This window comes from Pseudophryne corroboree, chromosome 8, assembly GCF_028390025.1.
Source record: "Pseudophryne corroboree isolate aPseCor3 chromosome 8, aPseCor3.hap2, whole genome shotgun sequence".
In the NCBI taxonomy this organism is placed as follows: domain Eukaryota; kingdom Metazoa; phylum Chordata; class Amphibia; order Anura; family Myobatrachidae; genus Pseudophryne; species Pseudophryne corroboree.
In genome coordinates, this window is record NC_086451.1 from 142,856,347 (window position 1) to 142,881,994 (window position 25,648).

At 45.5% G+C, this 25,648-nt stretch overlaps 1 protein-coding gene across 3 annotated transcripts in view; it reads right to left on the minus strand.

Moving 5' to 3' along the window:
• The window catches only part of FRMPD3 (FERM and PDZ domain containing 3), a 1,010,703-nt gene that overhangs the window by 633,894 nt on the left and 351,161 nt on the right, over positions 1-25,648 (minus strand). For all 3 annotated transcript variants that reach the window (XM_063936980.1, XM_063936981.1, XM_063936979.1), the window contains exon 4: positions 21,032-21,134. In XM_063936980.1, the coding sequence (XP_063793050.1) occupies positions 21,032-21,134 (103 nt within the window). The remainder of the gene's footprint in view (positions 1-21,031; positions 21,135-25,648) is intronic.

Consider the following 25,648-nt stretch of genomic DNA (forward strand, 5'->3'; position numbering starts at 1 on the left):
CCTGCAGCTGCCTACCTTTCTGATGTCTCTCCTGGCTTTTTTCCGTCCGGCTAGTCTCAGCTGGCATCTTCCTGCTCTCTCGCTCATCAGCGCAATGCAGATGACGTAATAGATTACCAGATTCTGTGGTAATTTTATTTTACAGGTATTAGCACTTTTCAGACAATCAGTGCTCCATTTCTCATTTATTTCTGCATTGCGCCAACGGGCAAGAGAGCAGGAAGATGCTAGAGGGGACCAGCTGGACGGAAAGAAGTCGGCATAACTGATGGCCGGCATAACTAAGGAACTCACTACAAAATGGATCACTTATGGACTCACACAGACATCTGCACGTAAAAGTGCTGTTAAACATTGTTTCACTACCTAATTTTATTTTACACGTATTAGCGCTTTCTAGACATTCAGCGCTCCATTTCTCATTTATTACATACTACGATTTTTTTTAACAGAGCTGCTTAACACTTTTAGCCAAATGACTAAATATTTTAAAAAAATAGCTTTGTAAACAACCTTTAAAATACTGTACATCCAAATGCAAATGGATGTATTTTTTTCTCTTTGGAAAACATTATTTACTAACCAGGCGGTTCACAGTCAGCATAGGCTCTTCCAGAACAATAGATCTCTTCTCCTCCCTCCCAGCTCTGCAGCTCCTTGCTGTGCAGCAGTAGGGGCAGAGCGCAGGGCAGTGTGGGAGAGACGTCTGATGTCATCATGTGACGTCTCTCCCGAATTGCAAGGGAGGGGGGCCGAGCCGGCGTTCAGGCCAGGGCTGCCGCTGGGCCAATTAGAAGAGCAGCCTGACACACACCTCAGCACTGCAACCTACATTTCCAGTGAAGATTGTGCTAATCAAAGTTTGTAAGTTCACCTGTTGTGCTGGAACATAAGTCATCCGTAACTGGTAAATAAAACCTCACTCTATGCAGTTTGGCAATATACTGTACCATTTATTACCAACGAACACCTCCATTGGTGAGGATACCATCTGCACCAAATAGCACAGTTGCATGCAGAGTTTGAAAGTCCAGATATTTAGATTTCGTTTTTAACGGTTTTATTTGTCTATTATATGAATAATACTGTTATGTGAATGCAGTTATGCATATTCACGAACAGCATGATCACTATTTATTTATACTATCAGAGGTGGTAGAGGCAAAGACAGTGGAGCAATTTAAACATGCATGGGAGAGACATTCATGTTTAAGTTGATCTACTTTCTTTGCCTCTACCACCTCTGATGGTATAAATTAGAGATGTGCGGGGGGCACTTTTCGTGTTTTGTGTTTTGGTTCTTGTTCCATGCTCATGTTTTGGATCTGGATTGGTTTTGCAAAAACCACCCTTTCGTGTTTTGGTTTTGGATCTGGATGATTTTTGAAAAAAACATAAAAACAGCTAAAATCACATAATTTGGGGGTAATTTTGATCCTACGGTATTATTAACCTCAATAACATTCATTTCCACTCATTTCCAGTCTATTCTGAACACCTCACACCTCACCAGTGGTGCAAGTAAAAATATTTTCTTATGGGTACTGAGTGCCGAAAAATGGGCGTGGTCATGTGAAGTGAGGGGGCGTTGCCACATGCTGCTAATGGGAGTGGCTACATGACACTAGCGGCGTGGCCACACGACAGTCCCTTTTTTGGGCGGAATCTGGAGGCAAGGCTAAATTTGTATAGTAATGCCTCCAGTATAATAGAAATATATAGTGATAACTCCAGTATAGTAGTAATATATAGTAATGCTCCCAATTTAATAACAATATATAGTAATGCCTCCATTATATCAGGAAAATTCAGCCACTGTTACACTCCCAGTAACCCTGACAAAGTGGGAGTAGCTGTCATGCTGCCAAGCACCATGGTCTTGTTGCTTTGTGACACATTATAATTGTGGTAATGGCAAAGTGTGTGGCAGGTGGTGCTGAATACCCGCTGCCAAATTCTTAAGGGTACTCCATACCCGAGTGTACCCGCATACTTGCACTGCTGCACCTCACAATATTATTTTTAGGCCAAAAGTTTGCACCAAGGTGGCTGGATGACTAAGCTAAGTGACACAATTTAAAAAATAGGCCCCAAACAGCACATGATGCAAAGCAGAAAAAGAGGTGCAATTAGGTAGCTGGGTGGCTAAGCTAAGCGACACAAGTGTGCGGCACAAACACCTGGCCGATCTAGGAGTGGCATTGCAATGGCAGACAGGATGGCACTAGGCCCCAAACAGCACATCATGCAAAGAAGAAGAAGAAAAAGAGGTGCAATGAGGAAGCTGTATGACTTAGCTAAGCAACACAAGTGTACGGCACAAACAACATGAGACGTGCTGGAATTTGCCCAGATGTAATACACGCACAATATTGGTGGCACAGGAAAGCGTACCCCTAAACCACACACACACACACACACACACACACACACACACACACACACACACACACACACACACACACACACACACACACACAGCAAAGCCTGTAAAATTAATTTGGATAATAACCCTTTTATTTGGAGCTATTATAATAATATGCAGCACAGGCGAGCGTACTCCTACACCACACAGGGCAACGTACCCCTACACCACACAGGGCAAACCCTGTAAAAATTATTTGGATAATAATATAAGTAATGTATATAAGCCTTTTATTTGGAGTAAATAATATACAGCACAGTACACCACCACTGGACTTATGGCAGCACAGGACACCACCACTGGGCTGATGCAGCACAAGACAGAACCACTGCACTGGACTTATACGGCAGTACCCCTGGATTTATACGGCAGTACCCCTGGACTTGTACGGCAGTGTCAGACAGGATGGCATGTTAAAAAACTAGTCCCCAAACAGCACATGATGCAAAAGAGGTGCAAGATGGAATTGTCCTTGGGCCCTCCCACCCACCCTTATATTGTATAAACAGGACATGCACACTTTAACAAACCAATCATTTCGGCGACAGGGTCTGCCACACGACTGTGGCTGAAACTACTGGTTTGTTTGGGCCCCCACCAAAAAAGAAGTAATCAATCTCTCCTCGCACAAACTGGCTCTACAGAAGCAAGCTGTCGACCTCATCCTCATCCTCCAATTCCTCACCCCTTTCAGTGTGTACATCCTCCTCCTCACAGAATATTAATTCGTCCCCACTGGAATCCACCATCACAGGTCCCTGTGTACTTTCTGGAGGCAATTGCTGGTAAAGGTTTCCCCGGTGGAATTTATAATTCATTTTGATGAACATCACCTTCTACACATTTTGTGGAAGTAACCTCCTACACCGATCACTGGCAAGGTTACCGGCTGCACTAAACACTCTTTCGGAATCCACACTGGAGGGGGGGCAACTTAGGTAAAATAAAGCCAGTTTGTGCAAGTGCATCCAAATTGCTTCTTTTTTCTGCCAGTATACATATGGACTGTCTGACATGCCTACTTGGATGCTGTCACTCATATAATCCTCCACCATTCTTTCAATGGTGACAGAATCATATGCACTGACAGTAGACATGTCAGTAATCGTTGGCAGGTCCTTTAGTCCGGACCAGATGTCAGCACTCACTCCTGACTGCCCTACATCACCGCCAGCGGGTGGGCTAGGAAATCTTATCTTTTTCCTCGCAGCCTCAGTTGTGGGAGAAAGTGAAAGAGGAGCTGTTGACGGGTCATGTTCCACTTGAGTTGACAATTTTCTCACCAGCAGGTCTTTAAACCTCTGCAAACTTGTGTCTGCCAGAAAGAGAGATACAATGAAAGCTTTAAACATAGGATCTGACGCCGGGCGCGCTGAGCCGCACGGACCCTAGCAACGGGGACGCCACTGGCGGACCGCGTTCCCCGTTGCTAGGCTTTAGGAAATTAAGATATTCACCTGCTCTCTGGCCGTGCAGCAAGGCAGCTGCACGGCATTTATTCTAATCATCCTTTAGCAGCTGATTGGAGGACTCCTTGTTAAATACACTCCCAGGGCTTCTCACGGACGCCGGTAATAGCTTCCTGCATGCTGCCTTTGTTTGCTGAGGGTCTGTTTCCAGTCCTGCTGTATCCGGTCATTCCAGTCCTCAGAAGTCCGGTATTCGGGAGTTGTCATCTCATCCCAAGAGGTCGTTTGGTTCCCTGGAGTCCTGACTGATCACCGTTTTATATCCAGTGGTGTTCGTGAGTTGCGGCTCTGACGTGTGTTGCGGCTCAGCCGCTTTACCTTGTATATTTTGTGTTTGGAGCATTTGCGGAGGGTTCCGCTTCCACAAGTCCTCTCTGGTACTCGGTGGTGCCGGGTAGGAGAATTGGACAAGTGGATATTTTGGTTGTCCTTTTCCCTGGCGGTTTCTCCGCACATTTTATAGTTTTGAGTTTGCTTAGCCCCTGGCCTGGTTGTTTAGTTAGAGGGCCTCTTGTTATCACCCTGTCTCGGGTTTCCCTTTGTTTCTCATTAAGACCGGGGGGCATCGGAGTTGGGCAGACATAATCCGCCCTTCAAACGCGGCTGCCAAGGGCTCAAGAAACCATAGTCTCGCAGGGGATTTCTGACAACACGGGTGAGACAACAGAGTTAGGGCGCCAGGGGCTATTTTCTTGTCCTGCTCCCTTCCCCAGCATTCCGTTCCAGTGCTCCGGTCCTTGCCATAAGATCTCCTCTGACCAGAGTGCTGGAATCATAACATTATTACCGGCCATACCAAAACTTGAAATTAAACGGGGTTTAATTTTTTCTCATTCAGTTTTGTGAGAGTTTATCGGCCTCATGAATCCAACAGGTCTAGGGCCAAATCCTGGTCAGCTCTTAGTCAGTCAGATTCAAGAACTTACTCAGATGGTTCAGGATCTTTCTCTTCGGGTGAAGTCGCAGGAAGATCTTTTGCGAGCTTCCCCAAGGGTAGTCCCTGAACCAAAGATGCATTTGCCTGACCGTTTTTCTGGTGATAGAAAAGAGTTTTTTAATTTTAAAGAATCCTGTAAACTTTATTTTCGTTTAAGACAGACTTCCTCGGGTACTGAATCTCAGCGGGTCGGGATTATTCTTTCTTTGCTCCAGGGGGATCCTCAGACCTGGGCATTTGGTTTAAGAGCAGAGGATCCGGCATTGTTGTCAGTTGACGCTTTTTTTGAGTCTTTAGGGATAGAGAGGCGTCCGCTGAAAGTCAGTTGCGCGCTCTCAGACAGGGTAGAAATCTTGCGGAGGTTTATTGTCGAACGACTGTGGCTGGAATGACCCAGCCCTGCGCAGTCAGTTTCGCCTCGGCTTATCAGAGTCTATAAAAGACAGTCTCCTTCAGTACCCCGCTCCTGAGACTCTCGATAAACTCATGGAGCTATCTATTAAGATTGATCGTCGTCTCAGAGAGCGGAGGGCTGAAAAAGGAGCACCTGTAAGGTCAAGTCCGTGTGTATATTCCATTCCTGAAGACGTAGAGGAGCCCATGCAGATGGGTCTCTCCCGGCTGTCTCCTGAAGAAAGAGCCAGAAGGCAAAATTCTGGTCTTTGTTTGTACTGTGGGGGTAAGGGACATTTTGCTCGTAATTGTCCGAACAAATCGGGAAACGCTTTGACCAGGTTAATTGTGAGGGGGTTCACCTAGGTCTGCAGCTTATCTCCTCGAATAACTCCCTTTTAGTCCCAGTTAAAGTTTCCTTTGGCAGCCTCAGTTCTTCGGTGTCGGCTTTTGTTGACAGTGGAGCTGCAGGAAACTTTATGGATTTAATTTGGGCTAAAGCCTTAGGCATTCCTCAGTTACCTTTGGGTAGGTGTGTCACCATGCATGGCTTAGATGGGAGTCCGCTGTCTAATGGGATTATTTCTCTCCGTACACCCCCTGTACTACTTACAGTAGGAGCTCTACATTCCGAGAAAATCGAGTTCTATCTTACACATTGCCCAGCAGTTCCAGTTGTTCTGGGTCACCCTTGGCTGGCCTTTCATAATCCCACCATTGATTGGCGGTCGGGGGGAGATTTCACAATGGGGTACTTTTTGTGATAAGGAATGTATCACGTTTCCAGTCAGAGTAGCAGCTATCATTCCAGAACTCATTCCGGTGGAATACCAGGAGTTTGCTGATGTTTTCTCCAAAGGCAATGCGGACATTCTGCCTCCCCATCGGCCTTATGATTGTGCTATTGAGTTAATTCCTGGTGCCGCATTGCCAAAGGGAAGATTATATGCATTATCCAGGCCAGAAACTGCGGCTATGAATGATTATGTTAAGGAGAGCCTTGAGAAAGGATTTATTAGACCATCAAAATCTCCTTTAAGTGCAGGCTTCTTCTTTGTGGAGAAAAAGGATGGCTCGCTTAGACCTTGCATTGATTTTAGAGCCCTGAATAAGATCTCAGTTAAAAACACCTATCCTTTGCCGTTGATTTCTGTACTCTTTGATCAGTTTTGTTCTGCTGTGATTTTTTCTAAAATTGACCTTAGAGGAGCGTACAACCTCATCCGAATTAAATCTGGAGATGAGTGGAAAACGGCCTTCAGTACTCAGTCGGGTCACTACGAATACCTGGTGATGCCGTTCGGCCTGTCCAATGCTCCGGCAGTTTTTCAAGACCTCATTAACGATGTGCTCCGTGACTTCCTAGGGAAATTCGTGGTCGTTTACTTAGACGAAATCCTGATTTTTTCTGAATCAATGGAACAACATGTTAACCAGGTGCGTCTGGTTCTTCAAAAGTTACGTGAGAATCATTTATATGCCAAGCTGGAGAAGTGTGAGTTTCATGTCACGGAAGTATCTTTTTTAGGGTACATAATTTCCCCTCAGGGATTTTCCATGGAACCAAAGAAACTCCAGGCCATCCTTAGTTGGGCGCAACCCACCAATTTAAAAGCAATTCAGCGCTTTTTAGGGTTTGCAAATTATTATAGGAGGTTCATTCATTCTTTTTCTGACCTGGTTGCTCCCATTGTAGCTCTGACAAAGAAAGGAGCGGATCCTACCAACTGGTCGCGTGAAGCTGAGTTGTCCTTCCGTGCCTTGAAACAAGCCTTTGTCTCGGCTCCAGTCCTCAGACATCCTAATCCGGAATTGCCCTTTGTGGTGGAGGTTGATGCCTCGGAGGTTGGAGTGGGGGCTATCCTTTCTCAAAAGGATCCGGAGTCTCTGGAGTTACATCCTTGTGCCTTTATGTCCAGGAAATTCTCCTCCGCTGAATCCAACTATGACGTTGGTAATCGGGAGTTACTGGCGGTAAAGTGGTCTTTCGAGGAGTGGAGGCATTGGCTGGAGGGAGCAAAACATACTATTTCGGTATTGACTGACCATAAGAACCTGCAATACATTGAATCGGCTAAGCGGCTTAATGCCCGGCAGGCACGTTGGGCATTATTTTTTACGCGTTTCAAATTTATAATCACTTTTAGGCCTGGTTCCAAGAATACTAAGGCTGATGCCCTGTCACGTAGCTTTCTTCCGGTTCACAATAACAATCCGGTTACCCCCATACTTCCATCTTCGGTCATCTGGGCGGGCCTCACACAAGATTTATTTACCCAGTTAAAACAGCTTCAACACCAAGCTCCTAGAATTACTCCTGCTGGTCGTCTTTACGTCCCTGAGTTTTTGAGAGCTACTGTTTTAACAGAATTCCATGATAACAAAATTTCAGGGCATCCAGGAGTCTCTAAGACATTGGAGTTAGTCTCTCGCTCAGTATGGTGGCCTGGTCTTTCTAAAGACGTCAAGGAATTTGTTTATTCATGTCAGGTTTGTGCACAGCATAAGGTTCCCCGTTCCTTGCCTATCGGGCAACTTATGCCCTTAAATGTTCCTCTCAGGCCGTGGTCTCATATTTCCATGGATTTTGTGGTTGACCTTCCCCTTTCAGCCGGATTCCGAGTCATATGGGTGGTAGTGGACTGTTTTAGTAAAATGGCTCATTTTATTGCTCTTCCCCGATTGCCTTCTGCCCAAGGGTTGGCAGTTTTGTTTCTCTGCCATGTATTCAGGCTTCATGGGTTGCCTACTGATATTGTTTCTGATCGGGGTCCACAATTCATCGCACAATTCTGGAAATGTTTTTGTGCCTCATTGAAGATGAAATTGTCGTTAACATCCGGTTACCACCCACAATCCAACGGGCAAACCGAACGAGTTAACCAATCATTGAAACAATATTTGCGCTTGTATTCAGCCAAACTCCAGAATGATTGGTCCGAGTTTCTTCCGTTGGCTGAATTTGCTTACAATAATTCTTGTCATTCCTCCACTAAAGAGTCTCCATTCTTTTCAGTTTTTGGTTTTCACCCCAGAGCTAATTCTTTTTTTCATCATTCCTCAGTCTCCTCGCTAACCTTAACCTCCCATCTCAGAGCCATTTGGAAAAAGGTGCACCTTGCTCTCAGAAAAGCCGCCTTTCGAGAGAAGAAATTTTCTGACAGGATCCGACGTCCTTGCACTTTTAAGGTGGGAGATAGGGTGTGGTTGTCGACTCGCAACATCAGGCTTCGACAATCCTCGGCTAGACTGGGACCCAAATTTATTGGGCCATTTCTTATTATTAAAAGAGTCAACCCAGTTGCCTTTCGGTTACGTTTACCAAGATCTCTCAGGATTGGAAATACGTTTCATTGTTCCCTGTTGAAACAATACATTTCTTCCAGTAGATTTCCTCGGAAGATTTCTCAGGGTAGATCTCCAGTGGATGTACAGGGACAACAGGAGTTCTTGGTAGAGAAGGTTCTCGATTCCAAATTGTCCCGGGGTCGGCTGTATTTTCTAGTTCACTGGAAGGGCTATGGTCCGGAGGAAAGGTCTTGGGTCCTGGATAAGGATCTTCATGCCCCGAGGCTCAAGAGGGCATTTTTTCGGGAATTTCCTCAGAAACCTGGCTTTAGGGGTTCCTTGACCCCTCCTCAAGGGGGGGGGGGGTGCTGTTAGGCGCCGGGGTCCGCTTGTCTGCGCGGCCCGGCGCCTAGCAACTAGAGACACCGTGCGCGTACAGCCGCCGGCTCCCTAGCAACGCTAGACGCCGGGCGCGCTGAGCCGCACGGACCCTAGCAACGAGGACGCCACTGGCGGACCGCGTTCCCCGTTGCTAGGCTTTAGGAAATTAAGATATTCACCTGCTCTCTGGCCGTGCAGCAAGGCAGCTGCACGGCATTTATTCTAATCAGCCTTTAGCAGCTGATTGGAGGACTCCTTGTTAAATACACTCCCAGGGCTTCTCACAGACGCCGGTAATAGCTTCCTGCATGCTGCCTTTGTTTGCTGAGGGTCTGTTTCCAGTCCTGCTGTATCCGGTCATTCCAGTCCTCAGAAGTCCGGTATTCGGGAGTTGTCATCTCATCCCAAGAGGTCGTTTGGTTCCCTGGAGTCCTGACTGATCACCGTTTTATATCCAGTGGTGTTCGTGAGTTGCGGCTCTGCCGTGTGTTGCGGCTCAGCCGCTTTACCTTGTATATATTGTGTTTGGAGCATTTGCAGAGGGTTCCGCTTCCACAAGTCCTCTCTGGTACTCGGCGGTGCCGGGTAGGAGAATTGGACAAGTAGATATTTTGGTTGTCCTTTTCCCTGGCGGTTTCTCCGCACATTTTATAGTTTTGAGTTTGCTTAGCCCCTGGCCTGGTTGTTTAGTTAGAGGGCCTCTTGTTATCACCCTGTCTCGGGTTTCCCTTTGTTTCTCATTAAGACCGGGGGGCATCGGAGTTGGGCAGACATAATCCGCCCTTCAAACGCGGCTGCCAAGGGCTCAAGAAACCATAGTCTCGCAGGGGATTTCTGACAACACGGGTGAGACAACAGAGTTAGGGCGCCAGGGGCTATTTTCCTGTCCTGCTCCCTTCCCCAGCATTCCGTTCCAGTGCTCCGGTCCTTGCCATAAGATCTCCTCTGACCAGAGTGCTGGAATCATAACAGGATCGAGCACGGTGGCCAAAATGTAGTGCTCTGATTTAAACAGATTGACCACTCTTGAATCCTGGCAAAGCAAATGAAGAGCTCCATCCACAAGTCCCACATACTTTGCGGAATTGCTCTGTCTTAGCTCCTCCTTCAAATTCTCCAGCTGCTTCTGCAAAAGCCTGATGAGGGTAATGACCTGACTCAAGCTGGCAGTGTCTGAACTGACTTCAAGTGTGGCAATTTTGAATGGTTGGAGAACCTTGCACAAGACAGAAATCATTGTCCACTGTTCTTGAGTCAGGTGCATTCTCCCTCCTTTGCCTATATCGTAGGTAGATCATAGCTGTCAAGGCCCCAGTTATCCACTTTGTAACAGGATGACTGCTGTCATATTTCATCTTCCTGTTGATTTAAACAAACCACATCACCATCAGAATCCTCATCGTCAACTTCCTCCTCAGTGCCAGCAACACCCATATCCTCATCCTGGTGTACTTCAACAGTGACATTTTCAATTTGAATATGAGAAACTTGACTGTGGGTGCTACTTTCAGCACTTGCAGAGGGTGTGAAAATGGTGGAAGGAGCCACCTCTTCCCGTCCAGCGTTGGGAAGGTCAGGCATCGCAACCACCGACATACTTGGACTCTCCTAGGGGATTTGTGATATCATCTTAGAACGCACAGTTCTTTGCTGTGCCTTTGCCAGCTTAACTCTTATAATTTTTCTAGCGGGAGGATGAGGGTTTCCATCATCATGTGAAGCTGAACCACTAGTCATGAGCATAGGCCAGGGCCTTAGCCGTTCCTAGCCACTCCATGTCGTACATGGCATATTGGCAAGTTTTACATTTCTGCTCAGACCATTTACATTTTTTTGGGGGGTCCTTTTACTGAACTTTGGCTTTTTGGATTTTACATGCCCTCTGCTATTACATTGGACATTGGCCTTGTCAGATGACGTTGATGGCATTTTATCATCTATGTCATGACTAGTGGCAGCAGCTTCAGTGGTTCTTGATCTTTCCCTATTTTATCCTCCAAATATTTGTTCTCCATTATTTTTCTTTAGTTATATAACAATATGCTGTACAAGAGAGTGTACCTCTACACCGCACAGGGCAACCCTGTAAACATTATTTGGATTAAATATTAATAACCGCTTTATTTGGATTAAATAATATACAGCACAGGACAGCTCCACTGAACATATATGGCAGCACCACTGGACTGGATTTATACGGCAGTACCACTGGAATTATACGGCAGTATCACTGGAATTATACGGCAGTATCACTGGAATTATACAACAGGATCACTGGAATTATACGGCACTACCACTCGATTTATACTACAGTACCACTGGACTTATATGGCAGAACCACTGGACTGTATTTATAGGGCAGTATCACTGGACTTACATGCCAGTACCACTGGAATTATACGGCAGTATCACTGGAATTATACAACAGTACCACTGGACTTATACGGCAGTACCACTGGACTAGGTTTATACAGCATTATCACTGGAGTTATACGCTAGTACCACTGGAATTATACAGCAGTATCACTGGAATTATACGGCATTATCACTGGAATTATACGGCAGTACCATTGGACTTATACGGCAGTACCACTGGTCTGGATTTATCACTGGCTTTATATGCCAGTACCACTGGAATTATACGGCAGTATCACTGGAATTATACGGCAGTACCACTGGACTGGATTTTTACGGCAGTATCACTGGACTTATACGCCAGTACCACTGGAATTATACGGCAGTATCACTGGAATTATACGGCAGTATTACTGAACATATACGGCAGTATCACTGGACTGTATTTATACGCCATTTCCACTGGATTTATACGGCAGTACCACTGGACATATACGGCAGTACCACTGGACATATACGGCAGTATCACTGGACATATACGGCAGTATCACTGGACTGGATTTATACGCCAGTACCACTGGATTTATATGGCAGTACCACTGGACATATTCAGCAGTATCACTGGATTTATACAGCAGTACCAGTGGACATATACGGCAGTATCACTGGACATATACTGTACGGCAGTATCGGTGGATTTATATGGCAGTACCGCTGGACATATATGGCAGTATCACTGGACATATACGGCAGTATCACTGGACCGGATTTATACGCCAGTACCACTGGACATATACGGCAGTATCACTGGAATTATATGGCAGTACCACTGGACATATACGGCAGTATCACTGGACTGGATTTTTAACGCCAGTACCACTGGACTGATACGCCAGTACATGCAGTGGGGTGAGGCAGGTGAGGCAGAGCCTTTCCTGTCATACTAATGTTTATGTCAGAGGTTTGACTGTATAAAGTATATGAAAAATATGAAGAATTTCTTTGAAATATCTTCTTTGCATTATTCTAATCATTTTTATAGCCAAAACTCTGAAGTAATAAGTCTATGGCAGGTGAGGCAGTGCCTTGCCTGTGTATCTTTTCCACACATCTCTGATCAAAACTCACCAAATTTACAGGAGTTTATACTGCTGCACCTGTGTATAATGCCCAGATGTACCGTTTGGCTCATATATTTTGTGTATATATGGCTCTGGTGCTATCCAGTGCCTCCTGAACCATTTAGCTCACCGCACATTACTGGCAAGTACCACTGTAATTATATGGCAGTATCACTGGAATTATATGACTGTACCACTGGACATATACGACAGTATCACTGGACTGGATTTATACGACAGTACCATTGGATTTATACGGCAGTATCACTGGACATATACGGCAGTATCACTGGATTTATACACCAGTACCACTGGATTTATACGGCATGACCACTGGACATATACGGCAGTATCACTGGAATTATATGGTAGTACCACTGGACATACAGTATACGGCAGAATCACTGGACTGGATTTTTCATGCCAGTACCACTGGAGTTATACGCCAGTACCACTGGAATTATACGGCAGTACCACTGGAATTATACAGCAGTACCACTGGACATATATACGGCAGTATCACTGGACTGGATTTATACGCCAGTACCGCTGGAATTATACGCCAGTACCACTGGAATTATACTGCAGTATCACTGGATTTATACGGCAGTATCACTGGACCTATATGGCAGTATCACTGGACTGGATTTATAAGATAGTACCACTGAAATGATACGGCAGTACCTCTGGAATTATATGACAGTACCACTGGACATATACGGCAGTTTGACTGGATTTATATGGCAGTACCGCTGGACATATATGGCAGTATCACTGGACATATACGACGGTATCAATGGACATATACGGCAGTACCAGTGGACATATACAGCATCACAGGGACACCACCACTGGACTGATGCAGGATAACATAGCACCACTGCAATGGACTGGACTTATACAGCAGCACAGGACATATGGCAGCAGAGGACACCACCACTGTGACTGGACTGATGCAGCACAACACAGCACCACTGGACTTGACTTATTCAGCAGCACTGGACATATGGCAGCAGAGGACACCACCACTGGCAGCCAACCCCCCAGCACAGTCCACCACTGGCCACAGCAGACACATACAGTACGTTCCAAGTGTCGTACAGACTGAATCATCCTGTGTTCATTAGCACTCACATGTTCTAGGTTATCTATATATATATATATATATATATATATATATATAAACGAGACAGCTCTTACTCACTCACTCACTCACTCACTCACTCATCACTAATTCTGTTACTTCCCAATATGTTAGGAAGCTGAAATTAAACAAAGGTATTCTTCAGGTGAGAAATAGGAAAACTATATCATTAGAATTTTAATAAACCTCCCACTAAGGGGATGAAAAGGGGGTTGATATAATTACATCATTACCGATGCGTGGCTTGCGTTGCATGAACGATAACGCCCAAACGGACAATCGGATCAAAATTTGGATTGTACCTCCAGTGTGTAGAATTTAATAAACAACAAAAATGCGAAAAGCTCTCACTCACTCACTCACTCACTCACTCGCTCATCACTAATTCTCTAACTTTCCGATATGTTGAGAAGCTAAAATTTAACATAGGTATTATTTAGGTTGGTAATAAAAAAACGACATAATTAGAATTTTTGTAAATCTCCCATAAGGGGATAAAAAGGGGGTTGACATAATGACGTCATTACCACTGTGTGGCTTGCGTTGTGTGAACGATAATACTCAAATGGACAATTGGACCAAAATATGGATTGCAACTCCAGTGTGTAGAATTTAATAAACTACAAAAATGTGAAAGAACTCACTCACTTACTCACTGACTGACTGATCACAAATTCTCTTACTTCCCAATATGTTAGGAACATGAAATTTATCATAGGTATTCTGCAGATGATAAATAGGAAAACTATGTATTTAGAATTTTAATAAACCTCCCCTAAGGGGATGAAAAGAGGGTTGACATAATGACGTCAATACTGATGCGTGGCTTTTGTTGCATGAACGATAATGCCCAAATGAACAATCGGATCAAAATTTTAATTGAGCCTCCAGTATGTAGAATGTAATAAACTACAAAAATGGTCACTTTTTACCATATCTGCAATGGGTGCTCCTCTGGTAATGCCAAGAACCATGGATTAATATATACTTACATTAAGACATCTCAAATTTACATCTGTATTGATTTACCAAATTTTTAACACTCATTTATATTTACAACCATGAAATCAGAACTTCTGTGTGAAGAACGGGTAGAAAAGGAACTGTAGCGTTGCCGCCATTTTTCTGGGGACAAGTGAAGTAGAAGATCTCACTTCGTTGGCTTCCAAATCCATTCTATTCCTTACGGAGTACAAGGTAGACAGCTGAGGATAGTTCACCTTTGGGATGTTGCTGGTGACCATGATGGAGTCTCCTAAGAAATGCTGACAAGCTGAGGGCTCAAAACTATCCCTGTCCTTTTCCTGTTTGTGTAGAGTGTGGTGAATTGGGACTTCAGAAGCTGTTTCTTGGATGAAAATAATAAAAGTGGCTCATTTGATATAACTTATTCCTATATCACAGAGGGTGCGCGCTTCTGCAAGACTGTGCTTTTGTATTATGGCTACATCTGTATTTATACTTAATCACCTGTGCTTAAGCATGGAATTCACTACAATCTGGGCTGTTAGGGGTCCATTTTCATCAATTTCTATTTATTTAAAATCAATGAAAAATTGATCTCAATAAATGTTGTGTTTCAGGTGCTAAAAAAAACTGTTCTGCCCCGCATGCCGTGTCCTCCCCCCCACCCCCCACACAAACATGCGAACGCATTGTACGATGGCTATGCTCTACATGTTTACATTTGTCCTCTGCCTTCGCAGCCTAGGCAGAAAGCTATCCACCATGTTTATGCTCACAGTGATGTCACACTGCCTCCGTGCCGCTAAAATGCTGTAGCAACGCCCCCTTCCACCCCACAAATGCCTCTGCCTGTCAATCAGGTAGAGGCATTCACACATGTGAGATGCCATTGCATCTCACTATGGGGTATATTTACTAAAAATCGTATTTTCCCGTTTGAGGTCAAAGTTCAATCACGAATGACATCGAAAGTGTAAATATGAAACTTTTTGAATTTAGTACGAATAATTTACTAAGCTGCCGTATTCTGCATTTTCGGTTTTACCGATGTCATTCGTTTTTTTAGGCAGTGTTTTACGTGAGTGACTTGTAAAACACTGCCGACTTTAATACAATGAATCTCGGCCGGATCTGAGAGATCCGTGCTGGGCTTCATTGTGCACCTTGTTTAAAAAAAAACAACCAGTGTTAAAATAAAAATAAAAAATTGCGTGGGGTCCCCCCTCCTAAGCCAAACCAGCCTCGGGCTCTTTGAGCCGATCCTGGTTGCAAAAATATGGGGAAAAAATTATAGAGGTTCCCCCATATTTAAACAACCAGCACCGGGATCTGCGCCTGGTCCTGGTTCCAAAAATACGGGGGACAAAAAGCGTAGGGGTCCCCCGTATTTCTGAAACCAGCACCGGGCTCCACTAGCCAGATACATAATGCCACAGCCGGGGGACACTTTTATATAGCTCTCGGCGGCCCTGGCATTACATAACCAACTAGTCACCCCTGGCCGGGGTACCCTGGAGGAGTGGGGACCCCTTCAATCAAGGGGTCCCCCCCCTCCAGCCACCCAAGGACCAGGGGTGAAGCCCGAGGCTGTCCCCCCCATCCAAGGGCTGCGGATGGGAGGCTGATAGCCGTTGTGTAAAAAAATGAATATTGTTTTTAGTAGCAGTACTACAAGTCCCAGCAAGCCTCCCCCGCAAGCTGGTACTTGGAGAACCACAAGTACCAGCATGCGGATGAAAACCGGGCCCGCTGGTACCTGTAGTACTACTACTAAAAAAATACCCCAATAAAAACATAAGACACACACCTTGAAAGTATAACTTTAATGCATACATCCACACCTCCATATACACATAATTACCTTATGTTCACACGAGGGTCGGTCCTCTTCTCCATGTAGAATCCATGGTGTACCTGTTGTAAAAATTATACTCACAAATTCCAGTGTAGAAGGCTCTTCTTCTTGTAATCCATTTGTAATCCAGGTACTTGTCAAAATAAAAAAACGGACACCCGACCCCGCACTGAAAGGGGCCCCATGTTTTCACATGGGACCCCTTTCCCCGAATGCCAGAAACCCCCTCTGACTTATGTCTAAGAGGGTTCCATCAGCCAAATCAGGGAGCGCCACATTGTGGCACCCTCCTGATTGGCTGTGTGCTCCTGTACTGTATGACAAGCAGCACCCGGCAGTGTTACAATGTAGCGCCTATGCGCTCCATTGTAACCAATGGTGGGAACTTTGTGGTCAGCGGTTGACCGAAAGTAACCTCACCGCTGACCACAAAGTTCCCACCATTGGTTATAATGGAGCGCATAGGCGCTACATTGTAACACTGCCGTGTGCTGCCTGTCATACAGTACAGGAGCACACAGCCAATCAGGAGGGTGCCACAATGTGGTGCTCCCTGATTGGCTGAAGGAACCCTCTTAGACATAAGTCAGAGGGGGTTTCTGGCATTCGGGGAAAGGGGTCCCATGTGAAAACATGGGGCCCCTTTCAGTGCGAGGTCGGGTGTACGTTTTTTTATTTTGACAAGTACCTGGATTACAAATGGATTACAAGAAGAAGAGCCTTCTACACTGGAATTTGTGAGTATAATTTTTACAACAGGTACACCATGGATTCTACATGGAGAAGAGGACCGACCCTCGTGTGAACATAAGGTAATTATGTGTATATGGAGGTGTGGATGTATGCATTAAAGTTATACTTTCAAGGTGTGTGTCTTATGTTTTTATTGGGGTATTTTTTTAGTAGTAGTACTACAGGTACCAGCGGGCCCGGTTTTCATCTGCATGCTGGTACTTGTGGTTCTCCAAGTACCAGCTTGCGGGGGATGCTTGCTGGGACTTGTAGTACTGCTACTAAAAACAATATTCATTTTTTTACACAACGGCTATCAGCCTCCCATCCGCAGCCCTTGGATGGGGGGGGACAGCCTCGGGCTTCACCCCTGGTCCTTGGGTGGCTGGAGGGGGGGGACCCCTTGATTGAAGGGGTCCCCACTCCTCCAGGGTACCCCGGCCAGGGGTGACTAGTTGGTTATGTAATGCCAGGGCCGCCGGGAGCTATATAAAAGTGTCCCCCGGCTGTGGCATTATGTATCTGGCTAGTGGAGCCCGGTGCTGGTTTCAGAAATACGGGGGACCCCTACGCTTTTTGTCCCCCGTATTTTTGGAACCAGGACCAGGCGCAGAGCCCGGTGCTGGTTGTTTAAATATGGGGGAACCTCTATCATTTTTTCCCCCATATTTTTGCAACCAGGATCGGCTCAAAGAACCCGAGGCTGGTTTGGCTTAGGAGGGGGGACCCCACGCATTTTTTTTTAAAGAAAATAACACTTTCCCATCCCCTTTCCACTGATAAACATGCATGGATCTCATGGATCCGTGCATGCCTATCCAAACACGGGATAAAAAAGCAGGTCTGTTTTTTTTTAGCACTTTTTCACGAATTGTATTTCAGCACGGCAGTGTTTGGCTATTGTCGGCAGTGTTTGTGATTTGTACTTTTTAGTAAATTACCGATTTCTACCAAATTGCAGGCGTATTTGACCGATGGTGTATTGATTCATGATTTTTTCCTAGGACTTCCAAAATATTACGAATGCCCTCATCACTGCCGAGATTTTTGCTTAGTAAATTACCAAAATGACACTTTGAAGAAAAAACGGCATCTCGGTCAAAATCGGGACCTTAGTAAATATACCCCTATGTGTGCACGTGCAGTGCGGTTTCTGCACATGCACAGTGCAGAGGGCTTCAGCATGTGAATGCTGTCAGAGCAGCGTTCCATGCTGAATTAGGCCCTATATCCCTTAGAGTGTCTTGAGGGATGAGGTTTGAAAATACTTAATTCGAGAACCCTGTTGAGTTGATATGGGTTTCAGTGGGAGTTTTACGTGGATTTTAGATTGCAGCCCCTGAGGAGGTGGTGAAAAGTAGGAAAAAATGTGCAGAATCTTTTGTACACCCTTCCCAATGAATAATAATACACTCGTAGACATATATTTTGCATCATTTTGCCAATAAAGAGTCATTTTCATGTATTTTTCTGTGAAAAGCTTAAACATTTGTTTAATCGTGTAAGACATGTATTTTGAGGTGTTGTATAGATGGGAAATTAGTTTTTCAGCTCTTGCAGATGGGAGATAGAATTGTATTATGAACATGGATTTGGAGGACATAATCAGACCCTTTGCCTTAATTAAAGCTAGAAAAGTTTTTTTTGTCTTTTGAGAGAGGGCAAGTAGTTCACTTTGCCAGAGATGCCCAGACTTATACAGTAGTTACGGCACTGTTTGAGAGTACACCAAAACTAGCAAGTAACTATACACCTATACACACCATGTTCTAATGCAATACTCTGACATTGTGATTTAAGTTTGTAGTGACTTTATAAAACCGAAGCTGTCCTTCAGCTGTAATAAAATCACATAACCTGACTGACAATTTAGCAATTGTCAGTCAAATTAGCATTTGTCAGTCGGGGTATGTGATTACCATGATGTGGTCAGAGACAGGCAGGGGTGTAGCGAGGGTGGCTCCAGTGGAACACAAACTCCGGGCACTGAAAAAGTTAGAGGGCACACTGCCATCCACCACCCCCCTCTTACCGGGGGCCACCATACTTGCAGTTGCAGAGCAGGAGAAGGAGGAGAAGCAGAGGGGATGCACAATGACTCGGACTCGGGGGCTAGATAGGGAACAAGGCAAGCCAGAGGCTACAGCAGGAGACACTGACAGCCGTCACATGCCGGAGCTCTGCCCGCCATCTTTATATGTCTCACTGTCTGCTTGTAGCTGTGCAGCAGGGTTACTTCTGTCCTGCAGCACCATTCTCTGCCCATGACACTGGAGCAGCTCTCTCTTTCCTGGAAGCTGTAGTACATGTCTCTACTTCAGATGCTGCAGCAGCTCTCTCTGCCCTAGCTACTGCAGCACCTCTTTTTGCCCCAGCTTCTGCAGAACCTCTCTCTGCCGTGGCTGCTGTATCACCTCTCTCTGCCCCAGCTGCTGCAGCACTTCTCTCTACATTGATGCTGTAGCACCTCTCTCTGCCCCAGATGCTGCTGCACCAGCTCTCTCTGCAGCAGCAGCACCTCTTTCTGCCTCGACTGCTGCTTCACCACTCTCTGCCCTGGCTGCTGCAGAACTTCTCTCTACATTGATGCTGCAGCACCTCTCTCTGCCCCAGATGCTGCTGCACCAGCTCCCTCTGCAGCAGCAGCACCTCTTTCTGCCTCGACTGCTGCTTCACCACTCTCTGCCCTGGCTGCTGCAGAACTTCTCTCTACATTGATGCTGCAGCACCTCTCTCTACCCCAGCTGCAGCACCTCTCTCAGCATTAGAAGCTGCAGCACCTTACTCTGCCTTTCAGGCTGCTGCAGCACCTCTCTCTGTCCCTCAGGCTGCTGTGGCACAGCTCTCTCAGTCCCTCAGGCATTTCTGGGACATTATTTTCATTGAAGCATAGTGGGATTATAAAGTCTGTGATGGCAGTTCTAGGATATTATTTTCATTGAGGCTTTGGGAGATTATCAGATCTGGCAGGGTCAGTTTTGGGGCATTATTTTCATTCAGGTATTCTTGGGGGGTTATCAGGTCTGTGGGAAGTTATATTTGGTGCTTTATTTTCATTGAGGAATTGGGGGGTTGTGAGGTCAGGTCAGTCGGGACATATATAGTGTTTTTCATTTATTTGACTTAAACAAGTCAATAGTTAAATACAGCTATTTCCATAGCGGCTTTACCATGGTGTAATGTGTATAAGGGGTCTACTGTGTGGTGCAACATGTATAAGAGGCTCTACTGTGTGACATAACGTGTATAAGGGGTACTACTACGTGGTGTGGTGTGATATGAATTGCTACTATTTTGTGGCCACGCACCTTCCCAATGAAGACATGCTACTTTATTGTTTTTGCAAGCCTTCGGCACACACTGACCATATTATAAACACGGGGGCACCCAAAGGAAACTTTCACCATGAGCTCCACAAGGTGTAGAACCAACTTTTTAAATATTGCTTCTTTTCAAATGTAACAAGTTACCACATGTTGTTGAGACCCCCAATTCAGTACAGGGTAGGGGGCGCCGATACATACCCTTGCTCCGGGCACCATGTCACCTAGCTACACCTCTTGAGACAGGGCATAACAGACATAATTGTAGGCCCAGTGCAAGGCCCTAACCACCCATTCATGGGAATACATTTAAAAAAAATTCCTAACTTACCCCTCCATGCTTCCATACAATAAACATCTGTGAGCCTTTTGATTAGTGGATAATGCTGTCTGGCTGCACTGGGCAGCATTCTCTACATGTCTCCCAAGAAGCTCTGGAAGCACAAGCCAGGGGGACAAATGCCTCCGACCAAGCACATGCATGAGAGTCATGGGGTCCTGGGCAGCTGCCAAGTTTGCCCATATGTTAAGATAGCTCTGGTTAGATAAGGTAGGGAGTGCTTTGCTTTTAACATGTAAAATTCATCAACTTCAAATTACTCAAGGAAAAAAATATATTTATCTTTGTGTATTTTTTCTTACCTGACCAGCTCAATGAATCTTTCCCTTGAAGCATCACTTACATCCTCATCATTAATAGCTAAGATCTGATCTCCTGAAAGTAGTTTGTTCTCTGATGGACCTCCTGCAATGAGACAAAGCTACAGTTCATACAGTATAGAAATGATACGTATACAGGGAAGGCAGAGGGAGAAAAAGATCATTGTTATGCTTGGCACCACTTTAAAACATGCCATTAGCAGGATCTGCACACTTCATATTCTGTGCTTGCAGCCAAACATAGAACATTCAATCTAACAGGAGGATGTTGAGTCTAGACTCAAATTTACTAAAAATATACTGACAATTTACCTCATTCAGCTTCATTAGCAGTTTTCCTAAGATTGCAAAACTGCTAACGATAAAATCACATGCTTGGGGCTGCCCAGCACAGGGCAAGGCCACCCAGCATGAAAACAGGCAGCAGGGATGCAATCATAATTCAGTTGTGATTACATTGCTGATTTGTGGATGACCCTCTGCCTCTGCAGCCAGGTCGTGGAGACAGACACAGGGCGCCCATTTTTCAGGTCACAGAAGCCGCATGAAATCTGCCCCCGTTTCTGACACCATGACCGCCTCGTGAATGTCTCTGCCAGTCAAACAGGCAGAAGCATATGCATAACTGAGATGCAATCACATCTCCCAGAGTGGGTCCTGCGCATGTGCACTGCTGGGGTGAGAAGGGAGATGCGATCGCATCACAGTAGTGACTGCTACTGAATATCCCCCAATATACATAAGTAAAATACAGAATTTTATTTGAGACAAGAGAAAGCATGTGTTACAAGCCACCTCTGGTGGGTCTGTGTAATTTCAGCCTGATTCCTATGTCTTCTGTGTGCAGTCCAGCTGCTACATGATTAGGCAATTAGCACTAGGCCTTGTGTGTCAGGCTACTCACCTGCAGTGACTCTCCTCATTAAGGGCGTTTGTTCTTTTTTTTTACTGTCCTGATTGGATATTGCGTCTTTCATTACACAGCCTGCCTAGGACCTAGGGACTCGTTATACTCAGTATATCCTGATAAACCCTTATGAACCCTGAACAGTTCATGTAATCCTGTCATACTCTGAGCCTGCTGTTTACCTGCAAGTGCCTGATCCTGGGTGTTACAGTCTATACTGTCTCTGCTAAGAGCTTCTGTTTATGTACCTGATACTGTGCACAATCCAGTGTACTCCAGCCTATATTTGCTCAACTAGAGCTACTGTTTATGTACCTGATACTGTGCACAATCCGGTGTACTCCAGCCTTTCTATGCTCAACCATACCCTCCAACATGACCCACCCCACTAGGTACAAAATGCTCTGTTTCTGGACTTCCCTCTTAATTTATTATTGCCATCACCTGTGAAGAAACAGCTTTCTTATCATTTAACTAGTTCAACGCAGGTGATGGAAATCATAAATTAAGAGGGAAGTCCAGAAACAGAGCATTTTATACCTAGTGGGGCGGGTCATGTTGGAGGGTCTGTGCTCAACTCAGTGGCGGATCTAGACTTCCCTTTTAGGGGGGGCAGTTTAAGGATATGGACTCCTCCCCTCTATGCATAGCTCCTCCCACTTTGTTATGCCCCTCCCATTTCAAACAAAAATTGAAGGGAAAAAACCATAGACTATTAATTAACAAGAAATAGAACAAAATAAATAAAAACCAGCAGTGTCCACCTACTTTTGTGATAGGCACCTCTCTCCAGCATTACCTGACTCTCCGTCTGCAGTTCAGCGCCCCTCACCACCCCAGAGCTGTGAGCACCATGTAAACCTCTCTCTCCCCGCCACACAGCTGGCACTGTCTCCCTAGTCAATACCCTTTCATACAGCTAGGAACTGAGGCATCAGCAGCCCCCCTACCACCCCCAGCGCAGTCATCAGTATGCAGTCCCTTCTCTCGTAGCAACCCCACTTCCCCCTGTCTCCCGGCAAGCCAGCACTGTCCACCCACATAAACCCATATCTTACAGCTAGTGGCTAGTCTATAGCCCTATGCCGCCACTGGCGCCTGCAGCTCCCCCGCCCACCTGCCATTTTCTTAGCGTGGCTAGTGTGGCTACCGCGGCCAGGTCCCGGCCATCGCCACCAGCTCCCGCGATCACCCGGCGGCGGCGCCGTCTCAGCGTGGCCAAGTCCTGCACTCCCGGCCAGATCCCGTGACGCGACCTCTGCTTCAAACAGCAAGTGGGTGGGGTTGGCTGTGTGTGTTACGGGGGGCGATCGCTCCCATCGCCTCCCGCTGGATCTGCCACTGGCTCAACTAGAGCTTCTGTTTATGTACCTGATACTGTGCACAATCCGGTGTACTCCAGCCTGTATATGCTCAACTGGAGCTTCTGTTTATGTACCTGATACTGTGCACAATCCGGTGTAATCCAGCCTGTATTTGCTCAACTAGAGCTTCTGTTTATGTACCTGATACTGTGCACAATCTGGTGTACTCCACCCTGTATATGCTCTACTGGAGCTTCTGTTTGTATCCTGTGTTATTACCCATGTTCTGTCAGTCTGGTCTTGCAGTATGGCTGTTTGTGTCACTAGGAGCATCTATTCCATTGTGTTACATATGTATTGTCTGTGTCGCTAGTAGCGGCTACTACACTACCGGAGCCTGTCTGTCCACCTGCTTGTTTACCGATGTTGTGTCGCTATTGGCGATCCCTTCTGTATACCAGCCCTGCCTGCCTGAACCTCTGCCCACCAGTGCCAGTTCTGCTCCACAGTCCGGTCCAGTAGTTCGTTCATTGGTATCGGCATTGCTAGCAATCCGGTCCTGACCCTTGTCTGCCCATATTGTATTGTATTTAGATGCTACCAGGGACTGCACTACTGACATCTCGGCCATTGCAGTTCAGTACCCAGTTCTAGGTAACTTTATCTCCAGTGCTGTGGCGCTAGTGTGTACCATCTGCCGCAGTGGTTCCGTGCTAGTCGCACATGGTAGTGTTCTTCCTCCTATGTCCCAGTCTGACTTGCCTTGCCCAGCCTCCCACAGCAGCCTTGTCTGTCATAAAAACCTGGGGTCTTATGAGTACTGGGTGGACCTGATCCTCCCGGAAAAGGTGACTGCTATAGGCAAAGTCTTTGGCTGCTGTAGGCTAAAGGACTGCTGGGCAAGAGCAACAGCTCCACCTAGAACCACTCTGGTGGCGCCTCTAACACCCTGCTTGTAAGAAGTTCTAATCTATTAGCACAGTCTATTAGTACATGAACATTAAATCTAATTAGATACATACAAGGCCACAACACAAAAATGATTGAATGTTGCAACATCCTTAAAAATGTTACAAACAGCAATGAAATAATAAGTAGGTGTTTGATTATTATTAATATATGTAATAATTGGGTGGTTTAAAAAAATTGTAGTCCAAATTGAGAAACCAGCCTGAATGTAGTCACAATTTTTTTTTTATAATGTTAGTAGTCCTACTGGAAACAGTCATATAAATGTGCACACATACTCTATATATATATATATATATATATATATATATATATAGTAAAAATTCGGCACTCACTTCCATAGGAATAAACAGCATGCCTGGTGCCATCCAAGGTGATAATTCACAAAATACACAGAGCCAAGATAGGCGGCACTCACGGACTTCTCAAAGCTAAATGACCACAGAAGCCCTTTAGCGCTAAAGGGCTTCTGTGGTCATTTAGCTTTGAGAAGTCCGTGAGTGCCGCCTATCTTGGCTCTGTATATATATATATATATATATTGGTTAGCATTACTGCCTCACAGCACTGAGGTCATGGGTTCCATTTCCACCATGGCCCTAACTGTGTGGAGTTTGTATATTCTCCCCGTGCCTGCGTGGGTTTCCTCCGGGTACTTCGGTTTCCTCTGAAAATCCAAAAATATACAGGGACTGTAGGTTAATTGTCTCCCAACAAAATTAATCCTAAGATGAATGTGTACATATGATAGGGAATATAGATTGTAAGCTCCACTGGGGCAGGGACTGATGTGAATGACCAAATATTCTCTGAAAAGTGCTGTGGAATATGTGTGTGCTATATAAATAACTGGTAATACATAAATAATATATAGATAGATAGATAGCACTCACCAGTGTTCAGTATGAATAGCTTTTTAATAAGACCATCAAACAGACAAAGGTATTTCACATCAACGTTTCGGTCCTAGTTCAGACCTTTGTCAAGCTATTCCTACTGAAGACTGGTGAGTGCTCCCATCTTTTTTTAATTATATTTGAGTCGAGGATGCTATGAGTTACACTGCACAGTCATTGTGTGTGAGAGGCTCCTTTCACTCTGAGGCTGTGCCCACACTGCCTACAGCTCGCTGCCCTATTTAGACAAGAGAGCTCACATCCCTGCCAGGCACTAAGTGGAATATCCTTAGGGCCCCTCTGTCCCTTGGGGCCTGGCACAGGTGTCCCCTTTGACCCCCCTGTCACCAGCCCTGTATGTACCTCACTCATTGGATGACACCCCAGCAATTGGACTTGAAAACGTGGACCATGTGTGTGTGTGTGTGTGTGTGTGTGTGTGTGTGTGTATGTATCTTTCCTCTCCAGACCTCTCCCCTGCTCTCCTCACTCGTATCTCCAACTGTCTCTCTGCTACCTTTCT